Source organism: Balaenoptera physalus (assembly GCF_965194825.1).
Source record: "Balaenoptera physalus genome assembly, chromosome: 9".
Classification (NCBI taxonomy): Eukaryota; Metazoa; Chordata; class Mammalia; order Artiodactyla; family Balaenopteridae; genus Balaenoptera; species Balaenoptera physalus.
Window position 1 is genome coordinate 70,575,164 of NC_138888.1, and position 25,480 is coordinate 70,600,643.

At 38.6% G+C, this 25,480-nt stretch overlaps 1 protein-coding gene across 1 annotated transcript in view; it reads right to left on the reverse strand.

The window, feature by feature from the left end:
- Positions 1-1,429: 1,429 nt before the first annotated feature.
- HTR1E (5-hydroxytryptamine receptor 1E) overlaps positions 1,430-25,480 on the reverse strand; it is an 84,619-nt gene continuing 60,568 nt past the window's right edge. Inside the window, exon 2 of the mRNA XM_082473983.1 lies at positions 1,430-3,058. Within this exon, the coding sequence (XP_082330109.1) occupies positions 1,773-2,870 (1,098 nt within the window). The 5' untranslated portion in view covers positions 2,871-3,058 and the 3' untranslated portion in view covers positions 1,430-1,772. The remainder of the gene's footprint in view (positions 3,059-25,480) is intronic.

A 25,480-nucleotide genomic window follows, 5' to 3' on the forward strand; every position in this document is an offset into this window, starting at 1 on the left:
AGAGGAAAGGACACTGGATTTGCCCATTGGCAAGTCGCCGATATCCTTTGGGAGATCAGTTTTGGGGGAACTGGGAGGGGCATATCCAGATGGCAAAGGAGAGAAAAGTTAGTGGAAGGGGAGAAGTGGAGGTAGAACGAGCAGGTTGATGACTGGGGAGACTCAGATGGGAGAGTGTGGAGAGAGATGGAGCAGGAGCCGGAAGGGGAAGTAGGGCCAGAGGATGTTGGTTCTAATGTCTAAGAGACTTGAGCAAACTGATGGGTGAGATTAAAGAAGAGTGGGGAGAGGAAGGGATGGTGGGAGGGAGGGAGAGAAAGAGAGAGAGAGAGAGAGAGAGAGGAAAGTAGCAAGATTACAGAAAATTTGAGAGGGGATAGAATTAAGGGGTAAAACATGGAGGTGGAAGTGGGCAGGGGGCAAAGCAATGTCTTCTCAACAAACAAAGAGAGACGTGATCTGGGGGGAGTGAAGAGGTGGGAAAGGCTGTGGATGAGAGGTGAGGAGCAGAGGTCTAGAACAGTCACTTACTGAGGAGTGTCCAAGAACTTACACACTTTCAGTCCCTTCTGTCATCACTCTTGACTTAGTGACGAGCTCCACCATATGACCAGAGCCATCAGTCCAAGTTGGCCACGCACTGTGTGGCCTTGGGTCCCGCCTGCAGCCTCCTGGCCCCAGTCTGCAGTCCAGTATGGAAGCTATAGGGATTCCAGGAGACACAATTTCATACTCATTTGCTAGTGGGTGGCCTTTGCTGTAAACACAGATTTTCAATTTTTAAGTTTTTTTCCAAGTGCACAGCTGGTAACTTAATGAGCAACAGTCTCCAACAAAGTTCTTCAGGTAATATATTCTCTCATTTGATCCCCCCTGCACCCCTTAATGGGTTCAGCAGCTTAATGCTGCTTTAAAAGTTCTCCAAATTTGACTTGTACTCACACCTTAATCCTGCTAGAATGGGAGAGTGTACTCGAGGCTTAGCTGGGACACTTCTTAGAACTGGAGGAGGCCCAATGTGTCTGTCAGGTTAAATAGCAACAAAATGACCAATTTCCATGATTGTTTTATAATATTATTTGCTTATGTTTCACATTCATAGTCAAAGACCTAGGAAAGTGCCAGTACATTCATTCCAAGTTCTTTTTAGAGAATGAGGATGTGTATTTAATCATGAACTAAGAAGACATGCCAGCTGTACTATTTGTGCTGGAAAGGAGTGGGCCATGTAATCATAATAAGTGGCTTTAGATCAGGTCTGCAAGCAGTAGATGACAGCACACCACTTTTTTTTCTTTTACTGCTTTATGTGGTCATGCAATTTCCACTGGAATTGGTAAGCATCTGGATCCATATGCTCAGAATTAATGCCACACACCAGGGTAAGTTATCAGATATTTGATTTATAAGTAATAAGAAATTCTCCAAATGAAGATTTATTTTGGTATTCTTTAATTGCAGGGTTAACTGAAATGGCTAAAAAAGTAAAAAGTATTTACTATTTTACCTTATTATTACTCCTGTGAAATTTCTGTTTTTGTATGATAGTGTTTATTTGCAATTAGGTACCACAAATAAGACCAGAGGTAGAAAACAGCACACCCAATAACAAGCCTCAAACAAAACAGAAAACAAACAAACAAACAAAAACCAAGGCCACACATACTTACAAACCTCCTGAACCAACTATGTTCAAGAATTAATAAGTCGCACCCCTTACCCCCGTGCACTCATGAGGCTGGTAAAAGTCATGCCTTCTGGCTTTTTACAATCTAAGTATGTTCTCGGCACCGAATAAGCTTTTTAAAAGCCAGCTTAAAGTCTTCATTAAAACTTGTGTAGAGCAGAGGGTTGATCAGAGAATTAACATAACCAAGCCATGTCAAAAAATCGGCCACTTCAGAGGACACGGTGTAGATGCTCAGACCTACAATCAGCTCTTTGATGAAGAATGGCAGCCAGGACAAGATGAATGCACCCAAAATCAGTCCGAGGATGCGTGCTGCCTTGCGCTCCCTGGTACTGGAGATTTGCTGGCGTTCTCCCGGGTTATCTAGGTCACGGGCAAAGGGAGGGATCCTGATGGAGGTGTGGATCTTTTCAAACTCTGTGGGAGGGTCTGAGGTGGAGAAGTCAGACACACAGAAAGTCTGTGTCAGTTTACAACTGGCGAATGAATTTTGGCTATCCGTGCTTCTGTTGCTTAAGTGCCAGCTTGATCCTCTTTTCTGGTAAAGGCTCTTGGCTGCACGGTAAATCCGGTAATAGAGAATCAGTATCAAAGTCAAGGGGATGTAAAATGCCCCAAGTGTTGAGTAAATGGTGTAGATGATGTGGTCGTGCTGGATGGTGCACTGACTAGGGGGCAGGCTGAGTTGGCGGTGGCTCCTCCAGAACAGAGGGGGCATGGAGATGAAGATGGAGATGGTCCAGACTGTGAGGATCATCAGCCCGGCCCTCTTGGCGGTCCTCTTCCTGGCATACTCAATAGCGTTGGTGATGGCCCAGTACCTGTCCAGGGCAATCACACAGAGATGAAGGATGGAGCAGGTGCAGCAGGTCATGTCCACACTCAGCCACACCTCGCAGATGAAGTACCCCAGCTTCCAGCTGTCCATGACGATGTACATGATGCTCAAGGGCATGACGAGCACGGCCACCAGGAGGTCCGTCACAGCCAGAGAACAGATCAGGTAGTTGGCAGGCTGGTGGAGCTTCTTGGTGGTGCAGATGGCCGTGATCACGGCCGAGTTTAGCAGCATGGTCAGGGTGGTGATGAGCACCAGAGTCATGGAAATGAGCATCTTCTCAGTGATGGTCTTGGGTCTCACAGCCACACTGGCTTCTGGGGTACAGTTAGTAATGTTCATTTTCCCCTGTTCTAATCTACACTGTGGAGAAGCTGATGGTTATTTTCCTGCAGTTGGAAACTATGTAGACTTGAAAATCTCTCATTTCTAAGGAGGCGGTAATTTTTTCTTCAGCTGCATAGTGTCTTGGGTTCCATTTCGTGTGGGTAAAGGGAAGCACCACAGCATTACTTCTGAATGGAGGGTTCCTGGAAAATAGTATGCTACTGGTTAATGAATGAAAAAGCCATATTCTTCATGGACATATATACACTACCAAATGTAAAATAGATAGCTACTGGGAAGCAGCCACATAGCACAGGGAGATCAGCTCGGTACTTTGTGACCACCTAGAGGGGTGGGATAGGGAGTAAGGGAGGGAGACGCAAGAGGCAGGAAATATGGGGATATATGTATATGTATAACTGATTCATTTTGTTATACAGCAGAAACTAATACACCATTGTAAAGAAATTATACTCCAATAAAGATATTAAAAAAAAAAGCCATATTCTTTCACCTGGAAGACAAAATGACAGTATTTTGGTATTCATAAAATCTTTACATATTTTTGATATAATTTTTTTCTTCTTTGAATGTAATCTTCATCTTTTTTAAAAATTGAAGTATAGTTGATGTACAATATTATATAAGACAGAGGTGTACAATATAGTGATTCACAATTTTTTTGTTTTGTCAGTGCGGCATGTGGGATCTTTTTTCCCTGACCAGGGATTGAACCCGTGCCCGTTGTAGTGGAAGCGTGGAGTCTTAACCACTGGACCTCCAGGGAAGTCCCGTGATTCACAATTTTTAAAGGTTATACTCTATTTATAGTTACTATAAAGTATTGGCTATAGTCTCTGTGCTGTACAATATATCTTTGTAGCTTATTTTATACATAATAGATTCTATACATAATACAATCTATTATGTATACTTCTTAATCCTCTACCCCCATACAGCCCCTCCTCCCTTCCCTCTCCCCACTGGTAACCACTAGTTTGTTCTCTATATCTGTGAGTCTGTTTCTTTTTTGTTATATTCACTAATAAACTTCATCTTTACATTATTATTCAGATGCTACTTTTTTTTAAAGTTCCCAAACTCTTTATGAGGAAGACATTATCAAATTTTAAGTCTATCTTGCCACCCAAATTACTGTCTCATTTACATTTATAAGGCTTTTTACACTTGGAGACATATATTCACATAATATCACGCTTTAAAAATTCTGAGACCATTACATTAAAGGAAAAATTATATTGTTTATAATAAGAAGCCTTCAAACCAGATTTTAAAGTTTCACAGCAAATATTTAACTTCAGAGATATTTTAGTGTCACAATGGGATTGTGCAATTTCGTCTAATTATTTCTGACATTTTACATATCCCACTGTGCATTTCTCTGGAGAAAAGAGAGAAAAAAGCATATAACATTACTTTGATGTTTATGGCAAATTGTTCTCAGAGTAATACAGTAAATTGACTGTGAAACAGAATTATCACCAAGCTCAAAGATCTCTATATTTTTTAAAATGTGTTTAGTTTTGGTTAACATTTGTGTTTATCTATCCATCTATCATGTTTCTAAATACCTATCTGTCTTGTCACCTGTCTACTGGAACACTGTCATTGAGCTGGGCAGTCAATGAGATAGTCAGTGACATTTACTGAATGCAAGGCTGTAAGGAATTTTTAAAAAGTAAAGTCAAATACAAGTGTATATTCATGAGAATAAGTCAATCAAAATCTGCATAGGAATATTCATGGCTAATGACTATTGGTTAGAACACAGATCAAATCCTCTGATTTGACTCTATGACATTAGGTCCAGGAAAACTTCAAAGAAATACTGGTGTTTCAGCAGTTTTAAGAAGGGACATAGATTGTTGTGGATTAGGCCCAACAGACATAATGACTTCAGCAGAGGATGAGGGCAAGAGCCGTTGAGACGTGTGAAATGGGAGTGAAGGTGGGTAGAGGTCTTTGGATGAAGTGGAAACTGGAAGGCAGTGGGCAGGAAACAAAATCTCCAGCCTGGATGAGATTTAGCTCTAAATTTAATTTCTCCTGTTTATAGGGCAAAAACCAAGAAGAGGGTAAATGAGGATCATTTATCTTTTAGACACAGAAAATGAAAGAAAATAATGATGATTTCCCTAAAGATCAGAAATGAGGCAATTATTTTTAAGATAGTCTGTATCTTTCTTCTGCCTCTCTGTTTCTATGATGTTTTACATTGTTTCTGTGGATGTACCTACTTTTTTTCCTCCTTTTTTTGACTGCATGGCACTGCATGTGGGATCTTAGTTTCCCCCACCAGGGATCGAACCCATGCCCCCTGCAGTGGGAGCACGGAGTCTTAACCACTGGACGGCCAGGGAAGTCCCTGGATGTACTTCAAAAGTCCACTTTTGAATGTCTTGTGTTTCTCTAGTTCTTTCAGGGGACTTGTGCCATCAACAACTCCTTCTTTCTTGTAAATGGAATATTTTTTTCTCCGCTGGTACCTTTCCCTCCTTTTATAATCAGTTTAAATGTGCATGTATATTTGAGACCAGGCTATAAAACTGAAAGAATATGGGCTCTGGAATCAAACAGACATGGGTTCAGATCCCAGCTAAGCCATCTACTAGCTGCTTGGGGCAACTTCTCTACATTTTTCCCGGTGTTTTATGTCTTTATCTCTCCATTTTGACCTCTTTCTGTTTAATAAAATGAAATAAAGTTGTTTTTTTCTCCAAATATTAATCCTTAGCTATGTGTTTCTCGGGTTCTTGAGGTTTGTGGGATAGAGTAGTTCTCAGTAAAAAGGCTTTTCCACTCTGATTGTAAGATTAAGAGCATATAGTAGCATGAATAAGGGACAGATAACTTTAGAAATTTCAACTTGATTATAGAGGCAATTAGGAAATGCATTAATTTTGAAAGTGTGCAGTAAAAAAAAAAATCAGAATTATTTCAGCTTCATAGAGCTTTTAAAAGCTGCTCTATTTAGCTGAGCTCCCATAACTCCTACTTGTCATTTCTCGGGTGACACCATTTTGCTCCTTATTTTGTAACTATTTATTTTTCATTGCCCTCAGCAGACTATATATTTCTGGAGGGTAGGATGTATGCCTGATTCATCTTTTTAGCTTTAAATTAAATTTAATTTCTAGTTAACTTAGTAAAAACATTACGGTTTGAGGGGACTGCATTGTCAGCTCTTTAATGTGACTTCCTGGTTTATTTGTGCCTGAGCCTTTCTGAGTAGACGTTTTGTATCCTTGTATCGTCAGCCACCCTAAACTCCTGCACACATCCAACTTGCCATCTTTCATCTGTTTTCATTTAACAATATATCTTGAAGTTTGTTCCATAGCAACACATGTAACACATTCTTTCAGATGGCTGGGTAAGATCCCCTGGGGGGGTGATGATAAATTGAACAAGTGTGGAGAACTGGGCTTTGGAGCGCTTCACTGTTTAAAAAATCAGGTAGGTAAGGAGGAACCTGCAGATCAGAGGACAAGAAAAGCTCCTGAGGTGGAGGAGAACGAGGAGAGAGAATTCCATGCCACGACCATGTGAAGGAAGCGTATTAAGTAAGAGAGCGTGATCCACTGTGTAAGCACTGCTGACAGACTGTAGATGGGCTGGGCAATCCGGGTGACATCCATGACCTTGACAAGAGTCATCTGGTGCCATGGTGGGAGTTTACTGAAAAGGGGAGCAGAAAAATAAGTTGGTGGATGTGGAGTGAAATGTGGAGTCAGGGTTGTTTTCTTTTTAAGATGACAGGTTGTCTTTTTAAACCAGGCTGTTCATAGTTTTCTTTACTGCTACATTCAGTATCCTTTGTATTGGGATGGGGAGCATTTGTGGAGTGGGTGAAATGTAAAAGAGGAAGCAGGAAAGCCGTAAGGAGGAGGCTCGAGTCAGTCAGTGGGGCCTTGGGATACCAGGTAAGTAGAATTCCCTGAGCAATTTAAGGGATCATGTTGGGGGCGGTGAAGGGGCCAGAGATACAGCCACACTCAGGAAATGACCCAACCTCAATTGTCTTGGCTTCCTTTTACCTTTTTAAGAAAATAACACAGTTGATAATCACTACCAACTCCTTAGGAGGTAGTATGATTTCTAATTAGAACAGAGCTTGTTACATAGCACCTGAAAATCTCTCAAGCATTTTAGCTTCTCACGTAGTGCTGCGGGAGGGACTCTAATAACACTTCAGTCAAAACACATTCTGCAGAACCAAGGCAAATACTGATAGCAACACACCAAATTTCATTAGTCCCCTGGAATGGAAAATTAACTGCAGTAATCATAGCTAAAACCAGACATATCCTATCAGGAGTTGATGCAGGAACATCTTGGGGGGTTTGTAACTTTCAGTTTCTGCTCTAATTATGACATGGAAAATACCAGTGCAGTCCAAAGCCATATTTAAATAGTTTTTCGTTAGAATTATGAATAGGAGAGAATCACTCTAAACCAAACAGCTCAGTGTATGCTGCTTCCATTTACCGAGATGCTTCAGAGCCTCTGATTTATATTATCCCAGTGATGGTCAGAGCACCAGTCACCAGAGTTATGAGCACACTCAACTCCTTTTGAATTTTACCTTCTTATCTAGTCTTCTATTGGTTTTAGATAACTTGCTATAAATATTCTTTCATCTCTTCTTTGATTGTTTTCATTTTGCCCCAATTTCTTCAAATCATGAAAAAAAACCCTCAGTATGCGCCAATTTCTTTTTGTTATTTCAGGAGTGACAACTTGCCTTCATATTACTAATTTTATCTCCGTCATTGTTTGTTAAATCCACTTCCTCAGCCTTCGTAAAGACTTTTCTTTGCCTGTCCAGGGGAAAGGAAGGGTGGATAGTAGTACGTTTCTCAATTTGACCTTTAGTGGGCGCAAAGGAAGAGGGAGAGGAGATTCCAGAGTGTGGTGTGCTTTATTCTCTTTTTCTTATTTATTTATTTTAATTACGACTGGGACATGACATGTGGTTATTATGAGTTACTATACTCATAACAGGAAAACGTTATCATTGTAAAAATTCAAGTGAAACAGAGTACGTAGTTTCAGGAGATGTTTATATATTCTGGACACAATTCTTTTGTCAGAACAATGTTTTGTGAAAATTTTCTTCCGCTCTATGGTTTGCCTTTGTATTTTTCTATGTAGCCTTTTGATAAAGCAGAAAACTTTAATTCTGATGAAGTCTAAGTGGTCCATGTTTTCTTTACGATTAGAGCTTCCTGTGTCCAAAGAAGGTTTTTCTAACCTCAAAGTCACAAAGATCTTTTTTTTGTATTTTCCTTAGAAGCTTAATAGTTTTAGGTTTTATGTTCATCTTGGGAGAGGTCATCCAGAGGACATGACTGCCCGTGAGCTGGACCAGAGCAATGGGAGGCTCCTCACTCCGTCCCCCATCCTGGGAATGCATGTTCTGCTCACAGTTCCCACAGTGGGAGCTGTTTTCAAGGATGCAGCCTTGAGAGATTAAGGTGTTATTGAGACCATCTGGATGGTACACGTGACTGCATCCAGTTAAGGCCTCCATATAAACTTTAAAGATTCTGGTAGACAGGTGTGGAGATCTGTTCATCTCGTGAACACTTGAGACCAGACTCATATGTAAGTTCCCTTGCTTAGTAAACCTCCCACCTACCCACCTGGAGTGGTCTGCCTCTATCTTTGGCCTCTCCTTGCCCTCTGTGTATGGAGGCCAATTTCAGATTTCACTCCGGAAATTCCTGAATTTGCAAACCAACACTTGGTAAGCCAGTCAGGAGACTGGAGAAGTGGGTTTTGGGAAAGAGGCATCTGTGGGGGAAATCCCGAATTGGCCATTGACCTCTACGTGGGGAAGGGTGACCTGTATGTTAGATGCTCGTGGTCCTCCACGTGAATCCGGGGACACCCTGGAACCCTGGCTGGCTTAGTGAGCTTGTTTGAGGAACTGTGCATGGTGCACTGCAGCAAAGAAGGGAAATGAAGGGCTGACAGTGGGCTCGTCTCTACTGTGGGCAGTTCACTGGCCACTATGCCCAGCTAGAGACGGAAGCTCAAGTAGAAGTTGGAAGAAGAGCTGAGGTTGGAGAAGGGTGTGCAGTGTCCACTAGTCTGCTAGCTTCCGGGCTGGCAGACAAAGTGGGAGAGCAGAGTAAGAAGTTAGAGACTTTAGTGCGCTGGTTTGCAAAGCTAGGAGGGCACAAGCTGCTTAGGATTAAGGTCTAAGCATGGGACAAAGCCTGACTGGGATGCTAAGAGGTGGAATCCCTGGGAAAGGGATTTGAATGAAGAAGAGGATGTTATGGTGATTGACATTGAAATGGATGAAATACCCCTGCTGTCTGATCCCACCGATGGTTACAGAGGGCAAACCATTATAGTCAGGAAGTTCCCTTTGACGTTGCAAATTGGGCGTTCTCCCCACATCAACAGAATGGGCCCATTACATTGATGATATAATGTTAACACATGAGGACTTGCCTTTGCTGCAAGACACTCTGCAGACTTTGCTGGAACCTCTGTGGAGGTGATGGACAATGAATCCACAGAAAATTCAAGACCCAGGCACTGCCATCAAGTTTTCGGGAGCCATTTGTTTGGGTAAGATGTATATTGTCCCAGAAGCTTTGACTGATAATGTACAAACCTATCCAACCCCTAAGAACATGAAAGGAATTCAGGTTTTTATAGGGATTTGGGGGTTTTGGAGGTTTTTACTTCCCACCTGGCACAGTGCTGCCATCCCTATACTGCCTGGTAAAGAAAGGGCATGCATGGAACATGGATCAGAGCAGCAAGCCACCTTTGAGAAGGCAAAAATACTAGCGAAGCTGATTAAAGCTCTGGGCATCTCTCAAGCAGGGCTACCACTGGTGTTAGATGTGCCTGTAGCCCTGGAAGGTATGGGTTGGGCACTGTGGCAAAGACAACAGAATACCCCTAAGATATTTGTCCCAGCTCTAAAAGGGGGCAGAAACCCGATATAGCCCCATAGAGCAAGAGCTCCTAGCAATATACACATTCCTCCAGGTAGAACCTCTCAGCATATATGGTAAGAACTTCCCTTCCTATCAAGGGGTAGGTTAGGATGTTGCTTTCCTTCTCCCACAATCCCTTGTGCCCTTCTTTTCCAACCCCAGACCAGCAGGATGGCTCCTGCAAAGAAGGGTGCCGAGAACAAGGGTCGGTCCACCATCAACAAGGTGGTGACCAGAGAATACACTATTAACGTTCACAAGGCATCCGTGGAGTCGGTTTCAAGAAGTGTGCCCCTTGGGCACTCAAAGAAATCCTGAAATTTGCCATGAAGGAGATGGGGACTCCAGATATATGCATTCACAGGAGCTATGAACACACTATTTCTTTTTTCTTTTTTTTAATAAATTTATTTATTTTATTTATTTTTGGCTGCATTGGGTCTTTGTTGCTGCACACGTGCTTTCTCTAGTTGCAGCGAGCGGGGGCAACTCTTCATTGCGTTGCGTGGGCTTCTCATTGCGGTGGCTACTCTTGTTGTGGAGCACAGGCTCTAGGCGCACGGGCTTCAGTAGTTGTAGCACGTGGGCTCAGTAGTTGTGGCTCACGGGCTCTAGAGTGTGGGCTCAGTAGTTGTGGCGCACGGGCTTAGTTGCTCCACGGCATGTGGGATCTTCCTGGACCAGGGCTCGAACCTGTGTCCCCTGCATTGGCAGGCAGATTCTTAACCACTGCACCATCAGGGAAGCCCCGCAACACACTATTTCTTGCTTCTCAACCTAAAGTAGGTTGAGCAAAAACCCCCCAAAATATGTACCTGCAAACCTCCCTCTTATATACATGCCCTTGGAGGCGGTTGGAGCAGAGCCAAGTGGTCTGAGACAGCAGTACTTTCCAAGGTGGAAGCTCAGTAGGAAACCTTAGCTCTGCAGGCAGCTTAAATGCTCATTTCCTTGAGTCTGGTACAAGGGCACACTGCACTGCAGAAGATTTAAAAGAAAAATGTGTGCACAGCACAGGAAGGAGCCCAGATCTTCTCTGATGAATTGAGTACTTCAGTTGTGTCATTAAGCTGGATCAAAAGAAAGTCATTTCACTTAAAAAAATTTGCTAATACAACCTCAAGCACCAGCTAGCTTAAATGACAGGCACTTCATAAAGTTCATCTTTATTATTCTCAGCTGAAAAGTAAATAACACTTCTACGGGTGCCCTTCATATTAAAAAGCTTTATTTGCCTGCAGTAGAGACTGTTTATTGACTAAAACCTTATCTATACTTCACAAGACAGATTGTATTTCCCCATCACCTTTCAAAGAGATGTATCCAGTCCATACAGGAGAAAGGAAAGCAGTCTGATAAAAGAGACGCTAACTGAAAGAGCTCCCAATGACAATGACTGCAAAAGCTGGGACAATCTGAGCAGTGAAACAAATAACATAGTATTGGATTATAACCCAGAAAATAAAATAAATATCCATGAGTCCATACTGACATAAATAAATAATATAAATAAGCATCAGCAAAAATAAATACTGTATAATATCGCTTGTATCTGGAATCTAGAAAAATGATACAGATGAACTTATTTGCAAAGCAGAAATAGAGACACAGACATAGAGAACAAACTTATGGATACCAAGGGGGTAAGGGGGTAGGTGGGATGAATTGGGAGATTGGGATTGACACATATACACTACTATGTATAAAATAGATAACTAATGAGAACCCCCTGCATAGCACAGGGAACGCTACTCAGTGCTCTGTGGTGACCTAAATGGGAAGGAAATCCAAAAAAGAGGGGGTATATGTATATGTATAGTTGATTCATTTTGCTGTACAGCAGAAACTAACATAACATTGTAAAGCAACAATACTCCAATAAAAATTAATTAAAAAAATAAATAAGCATCAGCTGCACTTTTATACAGGTAATTTCCCCAAAACAAGAGGCTACTGTCCTCTCAGGACTGAGTCATAAGTGTATACACATATAAATTGTTGAATAAATAAGTACTGAAGGCACAAATCTTCCTTGAAGAAGAATTCCAAAAAATATAAGTACATATTCCCGCCTCCAGGAATTGGAGCTTAATTCCCCATACTTGAGGGTAGGCTAGACTTAATGACTAACCACTGTAAAAAATAGAGTAGAGAAAGGAAAAAATAGTACCTTTGGAGAGGAGAATCCTGGCAAGCACTACCTTAACCAAGTGATGAAGGTTTACATCCCCAGTGATGTCATGTGGATATGATATACTCTGAATATGATGTAATGAGAAGGGCACTTCTCCATGGTATTCTTTCCAGGAACCCATAGCCCCAGTTTAAACATGAGAAAAGCACCAGACAAACCAAGATCAGGAGTCATTCTGCAGGATACCTGGCCAGCACTCCTCAAGACCATCAAGGTCATGAAAGAGAAGCAAAGAGTGAGAAATTGTCACAGGCCAGAGGAGATGGGAAATGCGACAACTAAATACAATGTATGTCCTGGATTGAAAAAGAAAGAGGGCATTAATGGAAAAACTGGTCAGATCCAAATAAAGTCTGGAGTTTGGCAACAGAGATAAGACTGGGAATGACAGCAAAGCCTCATCTCATGTACCAGTTGTATCACTGGCTGCATGGACTGCTGTGTTGGACTTTCTAAGGTTGCATTTGAGCTCAGCATGACAGTGCTGTGAATGGCAAGTGTTATCTGCTATGGGTGTGGGCAGGGGCTGGAGCATGCATCCTATATATTTGCCTTTTCTTGGTCCTATATTTGTTTGTTTACTTTGTATTTGACTGTCTTGCCTCAAAAAGTAAATGTGTTTGATTTTCCCATAGTTATATTATCTGACTCCCAAACTCACAATATTTACTTTGTCAATTTTTGCCTCATTTCCTTTTTCCTTCATCAGTATTATGCTTATTAAGGGGGCCAAGGGAACTTTGTATGTTTCTTTTTACTCCTGATGAATCCTCTGAGTTGCTAAGCTATTAAGAGCCACAGTCCCTTCTAGAATACAGTTAATTAGATTTCACTATTTTCCAGCAAAGTGTTGAAATTGTTTATAGGGATTAGTAGCACTAATCAGAACTTAAAAGGGCACTGATATCTCTGCAAATATTATAGGATTATATATTTTGCTTTTTAAACTGTTACAGGTGAGGTTCTTCATATATAATAGGAAAAGGAAATAGTTTCACCTCATATAAACCCCAATTCATGGGTCCTGGCTGCTGGAGTGCTGGACTGAGGATTCAGAGGTGGTAACCAGACTAAGCAAGAGTGTTATGACTGATTAGTGATCAATCACTAGTAATTAGTCTGGATTGGTATCTGAAAAGCTAAGATTTTTTTATTTCCCTAGAATTAAAAAAAAAGTCAGTGTCCTTCCAAATGGCAGAAAATGTCTTGAGGACCATCATTTTGATTCAATCTAATTTCAATCGAGTTCTACCTAGAGAAAAATAAATTCTTCTAATCACCATGTTCATGAATTCTAGCTTTTATGAGAAAAGTGATAGAATTGTGACCCTCCATGCTACTTTTTTATTGTTTATAAGAAATACAGCAAGGTAGTGATATAACTTTTTCCCCTTCTACAACTGCACAGATAGTAAATAACAGCCTTCTAGATGTTGGAAATAATAAACATTACCAGAATTTGTTCTACAACATGTGAAGGATGCCACCATGAATTTTTAACTAACATTTTTTCCAATACTTCAGATGTGTAGGGCTAATAGAATAGATAATGGCAGTTTTCTGGGGTGAAGATTATGTGGAGAAACATATATTTACCACACAAAGTAAGAGGCAATGACAGGAGGAGAAATGTACAGAGAAGAAAAGATTCCAGTAAATTTAATTTGTGATACAAGTGAGAAGCATTCCAATCCTAGACAGATAAGAGCATTCACCTTCCTCCCATCTCAGTCTGACAATACATGGTTTTCGAAGTCAAGATATGATTAAAAAGTTTCCGCTTGTTGTAATGTATACCGTAGATAGGTATAGATATGTCACATATACTGTATACGAATGGATGCACACATTCAATTTTATTCAATTCTCCAAACCTGAGTAGACACAATTGGACAGATACCATTGGAGCTAAAGGTTGACTATGGTCCTTACCTTGAGGTTCTCACAGTTCACCAGGAAAGATAGACCTGGTTTCTCTAAATCAGGCGAAGCTAGACTGATAGAGGACCTCCCCTCCCCTCATGTTAATTGATCGTTCCTAGCGATAATGGTACCTCAACGCTGTCTACTGACCAGCACTATTCAAGTTCCTTTGGCCTGGAACACCTTCCTTCATTTTCTCTCCTCATTTGAATCCTACTTTTTTCCAAGGACCCAAATCTTATTCCATTTATGAGGTCTTTTCTAACATTCCTAAAGTTATTTCTTTAAATATCCAAGACCAAGTTGAGATTTTAGAGGGCTCAGGCATTATAAAAATATTTTTATGTTCCTTCTACGTCTAATTTTAAAATGCTGAACAATTTAAGTATAAGGGAAAACCACAAGTTCTTACTTTTGATGACCATTTTAATGCCTTTTAAGGACATATCAAGGATGAAATTGTCTCAAAAGCTTTCTTTTAGGGTAAAAGGTAGCAGAGAAGTCTCTATTTTTTGTGCTCCTGCAATGGAACCTTAAAAATGTACTTGATTTCCTTTGGGGGTAATATAGTGCTATTCAACCCTGGATTGAGAACACTGTCCTTGTTTCCTTAGTTCACAGCCTAGCAAGTGGCACAGAGTAGAAGTTCATTTTTCCCTTTTTTATGCTTTTATTTTATTTTTATTTTACATTGGAGTATAGTTGATTTACAGTGTTGTGTTAGTTTCAGGTATACAGCAAATTGATACAGTTATACATATACATATATCTATTTTTTTTCAGATTCTTCTCCCATATAGGTTATTACAGAGTATTAAGTAGACTCCCCTGTGGTATACAGTAGGTCCTTGTTGATTATCTATTTTATATATAGTAGTGTGTATATGTTAATCCCAACCTCCTAATTCATCCTCCTAAAAAAAAGTAGAAGTTCAATAAGCATTTGATGAATGACTGAGTGAGTAAACTGTAGTTAATTATTGTCACTTCACATATGTTGATTATTAATGTGGTATCCAGAACAAAATAGGTGTTAGTAAATTGTTGTTTGATGATGTTTGTGGTGAGCTATACATCAAACTTGTGCTTCTTGTTCCTTACTTTAGGTTTATCACTGTCAAGTTGCCATCCAATGAAGAACTATATTTTGTATCCTCCTCTCCCCCTTCCCTTGCACCTGGGTTTGATTTTGTGATAATTTCTCATCAATGAAATGTGAGCAAAAGTGATGTGTATTATTTCTGGGCCATGCTTTAAAAAAGCAGGGGTGTTTCTCCATGCTTTCTTTTTTCATTGGGTGAATTCAGAAGATTATGAGGTCTTGAATGGCAGGACCAAAAGACAAAGGAGGCTGTCTGAAATCACCACATAGAGGAGAGCTACCTTTCAATCAGGAGTTCCTGTGTTGGACCATTATCTGAGCAAGAAATCAATTTCTGCTGTGTCAAGGTACTGACATTTCAGGGATTATGTGCTATAATACTTGGGGTTACTCTAACCTATAGAGAATTGTAATTAAGTACTTAAAATTAGTGTCCCTTTCCTTTCTTTTTGGTGGCTTACTCTTGCCATTGGTTAAGGGCACAGTATTAAAATCCAAGTCATGGATGGGCTCCTGTGAAGGCCAGAGAGTTGCTCTAAACACTGAAGCTCAGAGGGCTGTGCTTTAGTTTTAAGGAAGGCTGATTGAGAGACTGTGGATTGATCAAATTCATTTATCCACTTTATGAAAAACATCTCAGGGTACTGGACTTCCTAGTGAGAGCAGAATTATAGACCCCTCTACCCTGGAAGACAATTTTGTATTTAACACAGATGTATATGAAACCACCACTGCTTTTGTTTCTTAAGTCTAAAGATGTGGCCTATTGAGGCCTAAATACATGTGCCCAGACATAGAATGTATTAGGGAAGTGAGGCTTTACCTTAAAAATCAAAGCCATTGCAGCAAAGGCCACAGCAACTAAGATCAAAATACCTCCAGGAAATGGATCATATTGGAATTTCTTGCAACAATAGGAAGGATGAACTATGTTAATCAGCCCAATTTGGAAAATATTTTATAGTACTTCCAAAAAAATGTGAGTATAGGCCAAAATAAGGTTGAATTTAATCAGGGGGATTGATCAGGAAAAACATTAGTTAAGTAAAAGTCAAATAACTCTAGAAGTATATACCTATTTAAATAACTATCATTTCATTGCAATTCAAGATATGATCTCTGACTTTTTAAAAGTTTTATCTATTGGTTATTTTTGAAAGCTAATTTCCTAGTGAGATGAAAAGGTTTATTCAATTAGAAATAGAGAAAAAATTTGATTTGAAACATTTTCAGTCTACTGAAATGCATTTCTTTGATGATTTTTAAGCTTTTACTATACTCTGGTTATATTTTCATGGGCAATGAAATGATTCAGAACTATATGACTCCAATAATGGATACAACTCTAAAGCTAACCAAACTCACTGAAAAACAAAATTAAGATGGCTGAGCAGAAAGGATTCTTTGGCTCTAGAAGGGTTAGTGGCAACAACTTCTTTTGATTTTAAAATGAAATATTGAGAGGGCAGACAGCAGAAGCAAGAAGAACTACAATCCTGCAGCCTGTGGAATGAAAACCACATTCACAGAAAGATAGACAAAATGAAAAGGCAGAGGGCTATGTACCAGATGAAGGAACAAGATAAAACCCCAGAAAAACAATTAAATGAAGTGGAGATACGCAACCTTCCATAAAAAGAATTCAGAATAATGATCGTGAAGATGATCCAGGACCTCAGAAAAAGAATGCAGGCAAAGATCGAGAAGATGCAAGAAATGTTTAACAAAGAGCTAGAAGAATTAAAGAACAAACACCTAGAAGAATTAAAGAACAAAGAGACAGAGATGAACAATACAATAACTGAAATGAAAAATACACTAGAAGGAATCAATAGCAGAATAACTGAGGGAGAAGACCAGATAAGTGACCTGGAGGACAGAAAGGTGGAATTCACTGCCATGGAACAGAATAAAGAAAAAAGAATGAAAAGAAATGAAGACAGCCTAACAGACCTCTGGGACAACATTAAATGCACCAACATTCGCATTATAGGGGTCCCAGAAGGAGAAGAGAGAGAGAAAGGACCTGAGAAAATATTTGAAGAGATTATAGTTGAAAACTTTCCTAACATGGGAAAGGAAATAGCCACCCAAGTCCAGGAAGCACAGAGAATCCCAGGCAGGATAAACCCAAGGAGAAACACGGTGAGACACATAGAAATCAAACTGACAAAAATTAAAGACAAAGAAAAATGATTAAAAGCAACAAGGTAAAAATGACAAATAACGTACAAGGGAACTCCCATAAGGTTAACAGCTGATTTCTCAGCAGAAACTCTACAAGCCAGAAGGGAGTGGCACAGTATATTTAAAGTGATGAAAGGGAAGAACCTACAACCAAGATTACTCTATCGAGAAAGGATCTCATTCAGATTCGATGGAGAAATCAAAAGCTTTACAGACAAGCAAAAGCCAAGAGAATTCAGTACCACCAAATCAGCTCTACAAAAAAATGCTAAAGGAACTTCTCTAAGTGGGAAACACAAGAGAAGAAAAGGACCTTCAAAAACAAACCCAAAACAATTAAGAAAATGGGAATAGGAACATACATATCAATAATTACCTTAAATGTGAATGGATTAAATGCTCCAACCAAAAAAAGAGTCTCGCTGAATGGATACAAAAACAAGACCCATCTATATGCTGTCTACAAGAGACCCACTTCAGACCTAGGGACACATACAGACTGAAAGTGAGGGGATGGAAAAATATACTCCATGCAAATGGAAATCAAAAGAAAGCTGGAGTAGCAATACTCATATCAGATAAAATAGACTTTAAAATAAAGAATGTTACAAGAGACAAGGAAGGACACTACATATTGATCAAGGGATCAATCCAAGCAGATATAACAATTATAAATGTTTATGCACCCAACATAGGAGCACCTCAATACATAAGGCAAATGCTAATAGCTATAAAAGAGGAAATCGATGGTAACACAGTAATAGTGGGGGACTTTAACACCTCACTTACACCAATGGACAGATTATCCAGACAGAAAATTAATAAGGAAACACAAGCTTTAAATGACACACTAGACCAGATAGATTTAATTGATATTTATAAGACATTCCATCAGAAAACAGCAGATTACACTTTCTTCTCAAGTGCACACGGAACATTCTCCAGAGTAGGTCACATCTTGGGTCACAGATCAAGCCTCGGTAAATTTAAGAAAATTGAAATCATATCAAGCATTTTTTCCAACCACAACGCTATGATATTAGAAATAAATTACAGGGAAAAACACGTAAAAAAACCAAACACATGGAGGTTAAACAATACGTAACTAAATAACTAAGAGATCACTGATGAAATCAAAGAGGAAATCAAAAAATACCTACAGACAAAGGACAATGAAACCACGATGATCCAAAACCTATGGGATGCAGCAAAAGCAGTTCTAAGAGGGAGGTTTATAGCAATATAATCCTACCTCAAGAAACAAGAAAAATCTCAAATAAACACTCTAACCTTACACCTAAAGGAACTAGAGAAAGGAGAACAAACAAAACCCAAAGTTAGTAGAAGGAAAGAAATCATAAAGATCAGAGCAGAAATAAATGAAATAGAAACAAAGAAAACAGTAGCAAAGATCAATAAAACTAAAAGCTGGTTCTTTGAGAAGATAAAAAAAATTGATAAACCTTTAGCCAGACTCATCAAGAAAAAGAGGGAGAGGACTCAAATCAGTAAAATTAGAATGAAAAAGGAGAAGTTACAACGGACACCACAGAAATACAAAGCATCCTAATCAACTCTATGCCAATAAAATGGACAACCTGGAAGAAATGGACAAATTCTTAAAAAGGTATATAACCTTTCAAGACTGAACCAGGAAGAAATAGAAAATATGAACAGACCTATCACAAGTAATGAAATTGAAACTGTGATTAAAAATCTTCCAACAAACAAAAGCCCAGGACCAGATGGCTTCAGAGGTGAATTCTATCAAACATTTAGAGAAGAGCTAACACCTATCCTTCTCAAACTCTTCCAAAATATTGCAGAGGAAGGAACTCATTCTACGAGGCCACTATCACCCTGATACCAAAACCAGACAAAGATACTACAAAAAAAGAAAATTACAGACCAATACCACTGATGAATATAGATGCAAAAATCCTCAACAAAATACTAGCAAACAGAATCCAACAGCACATTAAAAGGATCCTACACCATGATCAAGTGGGATTTATCCCAGGGATGCAAGCATTCTTCAATATACACAAATCAATCAATGTGATTCACCATATTTACAAATTGAAGGAGAAAAACCCCATGATCATCTCAATAGATGCAGAAAAAGTTTTTGACAAAATTTAACACACATTTATGATAATAACTCTCCAGAAAGTGGGCATAGAGGGAACCTACCTCAACATAATAAAGGCCATATACAACAGACCCACAGCAAGCATCATTCTCAATGGTGAAAAACTGAAAGCACTTCCTCTAAGATCAGGAACAAGACAAGGATGTCCACTCTTACCACTGTTATTCAACATAGTTTCGGAAGTCCTAACCACGGCCATCAGAGAGGAAAAAGAAATAAAAGGAATACAAATTGGAAAAGAAGAAGTAAAACTGTTACTGTTTGCAGATGACATGATACTATAAATAGAGAATCCTAAAGATGCCACCAGAAAGCTACTAGAGTTAATCAATGAATTTGGTAAAGTTGCAGGATACAAAATTAATGCACAGAAATCTCTTGCATTCCGATACACTATCAACAAAAGATCAGAAAGAGAAATTAAAGAAACAATCCCATTCACCATTGCAACCAAAAGAATAAAATACCTAGGAATAAACCTACCTAAGGAGGTAAAAGACCTGTACTCAGAAAACTATAAGACACTGATGAAAGAAATCAAAGATGACACAAACAGATGGAGAGATATACCATGTTCTTGGATTGGAAGAAGCAATATTGTGAAAATGACTGTACTACCCAAAGCAATCTACAGATTCAATGCAATACCTATCAAATTACCAATGGCATTTTTTGTAGAACAGGAACAAAAAAATCTTAAAATTTGTGGGGAGACACAGAAGACCCCAAATAGCCAAAGCAATCTTGAGGGAAAAAAACGGAGCTGGAGGAATCAGGCTCCCAGACTTCAGACTGTACTACAAAGCTACAGTAATCAAGACAATATGGTACTGGCACAAAAACAGAAATATAGATCAATGGAACAGGATAGAAAGCCCAGAGACAAACCCACGCACCTATGGTGAACTACTCTATGACAAAGGAGGCAAGGATATATAATGCAGAAAAGACAGTCTCTTCAATAAGTGGTGCTGGGAAAACTGGACAGCTACATGTAAAAGAATGAAATTAGAACACTCCCTAACACCATACACAAAAATAAACTCAAAATGGATTAAAGACCTAAATGTAAGACCGGACAGTATAAAACTCTTAGAGGAAAACATAGGAAGAACACTCTTTGACATAAATCACAGCAAGATCTTTTTTGACCCACCTCCTAGAGAAATGGAAATAAAAACAAAAATAAAAAAATGGGACCTAATGAAACTTAAAAGCTTTTGCACAGCAAAGGAAACTATAAACAAGACGAAAAGACAGCTCTCAGAATGGGAGAAAATATTTGCAAATGAATCAATGGACAAAGGATTAATTTCCAAAATATATAAACAGTTCATGCAGCTCAATATTAAAAAATCAAACAACCCAATCAAAAAATTGGCAGAAGACCTAAATAGACATTTCTCCAAAGAAGACATACAGATGGCCAAGAGGCACATGAAAAGCTGTTCAACATCACTAATTATTAGAGAAATGCAAATCAAAACTACACTGAGGTATCACCTCACACCGGTTAGAATGGGCATCATCAGAAAATCTACAAACAACAAATGCTGGAGAGGGTGTGGAGAAAAGGGAACCCTCTTGCACTGTTGGTGGGAATGTAAATTGATACAGCCACTATGGAGAACAGTATGGAGGTTCCTTAAATAACTAAAAATAGAACTATTATATGACCCAGCAATCCCACTACTGGGCATGTACCCAGAGAAAACCATAATTCAAAAAGACACATGCACCCCAATGTTCACTGCAGCACTATTTACAATAGCTAGGTCATGGAAACAACCTAAATGCCCACTGACAGACGAATGGATAAAGAAGATGTGGTACATATATACAATGGAATATTACTCAGCCATAAAAAGGAACGAAATTAGGTCATTTGTGGAGATGTGGATGGACCTAGAGACTGTCATACAGAGTGAAGTAAGTCAGAAGGAGAAAAACAAGTATCGTATAAACACATATAGGTGGAATCTAGAAAAATGGTACAGATGAACCTGTTTGCAAGGCAGAATTAGAGACACAGATGTAGAGAACAAACGTATGGACACCAAGGGGGAAAAGCGGCGGGGGGGGCGGGGATGGTGGTGGTATGATGAATTTGGAGATTGGGATTGACACATATACACTAATATGTATAAAATAGATAACTAATAAGAACCTGCTGTATAAAAAATAAATAAATAAAATAAAATTCAAGAAATAAATAGTAAAAAAATAAAATAAAATAAAACCAAATATTACATACTATATTGGGTGTCTGAACAATAACCTTAAAAACAAATGATCAAGCAAAAAAAATAGCATTTCAAATGGTACCCAGGAAAATTTGTCCATAGGAAGTACAAGACAGATGAGCTGGATGTCATTATCTGACGTAATTACTGTCTTATTCAAAACTGAAATGATTTTTGTCATGATTTTATGAGGTCTTGAAGTTACTTAACCTTTTTAATTTTTTACTTGATCAGGAAGAATTACAGCAGAAACAAAAAGTACTCGGCTCCCATAGACACGCTAACAGGGTCCAATATTGCCAGGACTTCTTAGGAAGAAGAATGGATCTTTATAATTCCCTTTCCACCCCACATCTCAAATTCTACTCTAATAAAGTTACAGAATCTGTTACTATAATTGCAATTGGAGAGCTTATCAGTGGAAGAATAGTTTAAGAGATCAGAGGCTAAATGAGAGATATTAAACTCTAAATTCCCATAGTGGAATTCTTAAAAAGAACTTTAGAAATACAATGAATCATTCAAACTGGTTATTTAAAAAACCCACAAAAAAAAAAAATTAGAGGAAAGACCTTTGCTAATGACATTAGACTGATAAGACTTTTTCTTGGTGGTAACATGTCAAATTTATTCATACTCTGCAGTTTAAGCATGTTAATAAACAGTAAGGTAAATACTACATGAACTAACACATATTAATTACGTGTATGTATTCAGTGGAAAGTAAACGAACAAGCAGTTTCATATTGGGATACTTGTTGAATGAAGACTGACGAAAAAATACAAGTAAGAGAATAGTGTAGCATCTGCTCCTGAGTCTGATGTTTGACAAAGTGAACTATTAGTACTTTTGGCACAATTGGTAGCTCTCTAAACTGAAGATTTTTACTGTGTTATTCAATATAGTGAGTACTTATTGAGTAATGGAACTGTAGCAAGGTCAAAACTGAGTCAAATTTTAAATATGCTGGTGTGAGATAAAATACAATTACAGTGTCTTTCTCTTTTCTTTTTTGTTGTTCACTTCATCCCTTAACTTGGCTCAGAAAGAAGTGGTTTTTTTTTTTTTTTTTTTTAAGATTTTTAGAAATTTCATGTAATCTCTGAAACATTTATATTAACATATTTCCATACATATTTCCATACAAATACAAATATAAGATTTTTAGAAATTTCATGTAATGTCTGAAACATTTATATTAACATATTTCCATACATATTTCCATACAAATACAAATATAAGATTTTTAGAAATTTCATGTAATGTCTGAAACATTTATATTAACATATTTCCATATAAATAACCCAATGAAAGTTTAGTATTAGTTGTTTTGTTTGTTTTTTTATACTGCAGGTTCTTATTAGGCATCAATTTTATACACATCAGTGTATACATGTCAATCCCAATCGCCCAATTCAGCACACCACCATCCCCACCCCACCGCAGTTTTCCCCCCTTGGTGTCCATATGTCCATTCTCTACATCTGTGTCTCAACTTCTGCCCTGCAAACTGGCTCATCTGTACCATTTTTCTAGGTTCCACATACATGCATTAATATACGATATTTGTTTTTCTCTTTCTGACTTACTTCACTCTGTATGACAGTCTCTAGATCCATCCACGTCTCAACAAATGACTCAATTTCGTTCCTTTTTATGGCTGAGTAATATTCCATTGTATATATGTACCACATCTTCTTTATCCATTCGTCTGTTGATGGGCATTTAGGTTGCTTCCATGACCTGGCTATTGTAAATAGTGCTGCAGTGAACATTGGGGTGCATGTGTCTTTTTGAATTACGGTTTTCTCTGGGTATATGCCCAGTAGTGGGATTGCTGGGTCATATGGTAATTCTATTTTTAGTTTTTTAAGGAACCTCCATATTGTTCTCAATAGTGGCTGTATCAATTTACATTCCCACCAACAGTGCAAGAGGGTTCCCTTTTCTCCACACCCTCTCCAGCATTTGTTGTTTGTAGATTTTCTGATGATGCCCATTCTAACAGGAGTGAGGTGATACCTCATTGTAGTTTTGATTTGCATTTCTCTAATAATTAGTGATGTTGAGCATCTTTTCATGTGCTTCGTGGCCGTCTGTATGTCTTCTTTGGAGAAATGTCTATTTAGGTCTTCTGCCCATTTTTGGATTGGGGTGTTTGTTTCTTTGATATTGAGCTGCATGGGCTGTTTATATATTTTGGAGATTAATCCTTTGTCCGTTGATTCATTTGCAAATATTTTCTCCCATTCTGAGGGTTGTCTTTTCGTCTTGTTTATGGTTTCCTTTGCTGTGCAAAAGCTTTGAAGTTTCATTAGGTCCCACTTGTTTATTTTTGTTTTTATTTCCATTACTCTAGGAGGTGGATCAAAAAAGATCTTGCTGTGATTTATGTCAAAGAGTGTTCTTCCTATGTTTTCCTCTAAGAGTTTTATAGTGTCCAGTCTTATATTTAGGTCTCTAATCCATTTTGAGTTTATTTTTGTGTATGGTGTTAGGGAGTGTTCTAATTTCATTCTTTTACATGTAGCTGTCCAGTTTTCCCAGCACCACTTATTGAAGAGACTGTCTTTTCTCCATTGTATATCTTTGCCTCCTTTGTCATAGATTAGTTGACCATAAGTGCGTGGGTTAATCTCTGGGCTTTCTATCTTTTTCCATTGATCTATGTTTCTGTTTTTGTACCAGTCCCATATTGTCTTGATTACTGTAGCTTTGTAGTATAGTCTGAAGTCAGGGAGTCTGATTCCTCCAGCTCCATTTTTTTGCCTCAAGACTGCTTTGGCTATTCGGGGTCTTTTGTGTCTCCATACAAATTTTAAGATGATTTGTTCTAGCTCTGTAAAAAATGCCATTGGTAATTTGATAGGGATTGCATTGAATCTGTAGATTGCTTTGGGTAGTATACTCATTTTCACAATGTTGATTCTTCCAATCCAAGAACATGGTATATCTCTCCATCTGTTGGTATCATCTTTAATTTCTTTCATCAGTGTCTTATAGTTTTCTGCATACAGGTCTTTTGTCTCCCTAGGTAGGTTTATTCCTAGGTATTTTATTCTTTTTGTTGCAATGGTAAATGGGAGTGTTTCCATAATTTCTCTTTCAGATTTTTCATCATTAGTGTATAGGAATGCAAGAGATTTCTGTGCATTAATTTTGTATCCTGCAACTTTACCATATTCATTAATTAGCTCTAGCAGTTTTCTGGTGGCAGTTTTAGGATTCTCTATGTATAGTATCATGTCATCCGCAAACAGTGACAGTTTTACTTCCTCTTTTCCAATTTGTATTCCTTTTATTTCTTTTTCTTCTCTGATTGCCATGGCTAGGACTTCCAGAACTATGTTGAATAATAGTGGTGAGAGTGGACATCCTTGTCTCGTTCCTGATCTTAGAGGAAATGCTTTCAGTTTTTCACCATTGAGAATGATGTTTGCTGTGGGTTTGTCATATATGGCCTTTATTATGTTGAGGTAGGTTCCCTCTATGCCCACTTTCTGGAGAGTTTTTATCAGGAATGGGTGTTGAATTTTGTCAAAAGCTTTTTCTGCATCTATTGAGATGATCATATGGTTTTTATTCTTCTATTTGTTAATATGGTGTATCACATTGATTGATTTGCGTATATTGAAGAATCCTTGCATCCCTGGGATAAATCCCACTTGATCGTGGTGTATGATCCTTTTAATGTGTTGTTGGATTCTGTTTGCTAGTATTTTGTTGAGGATTTTTGCATCTATATTCATCAGTGATATTGGTCTGTAATTTTCTTTTTTTGTAGTGTCTTTGTCTGGTTTTGGTATCAGGGTGATGGTGGCCTCATAGAATGAGTTTGGG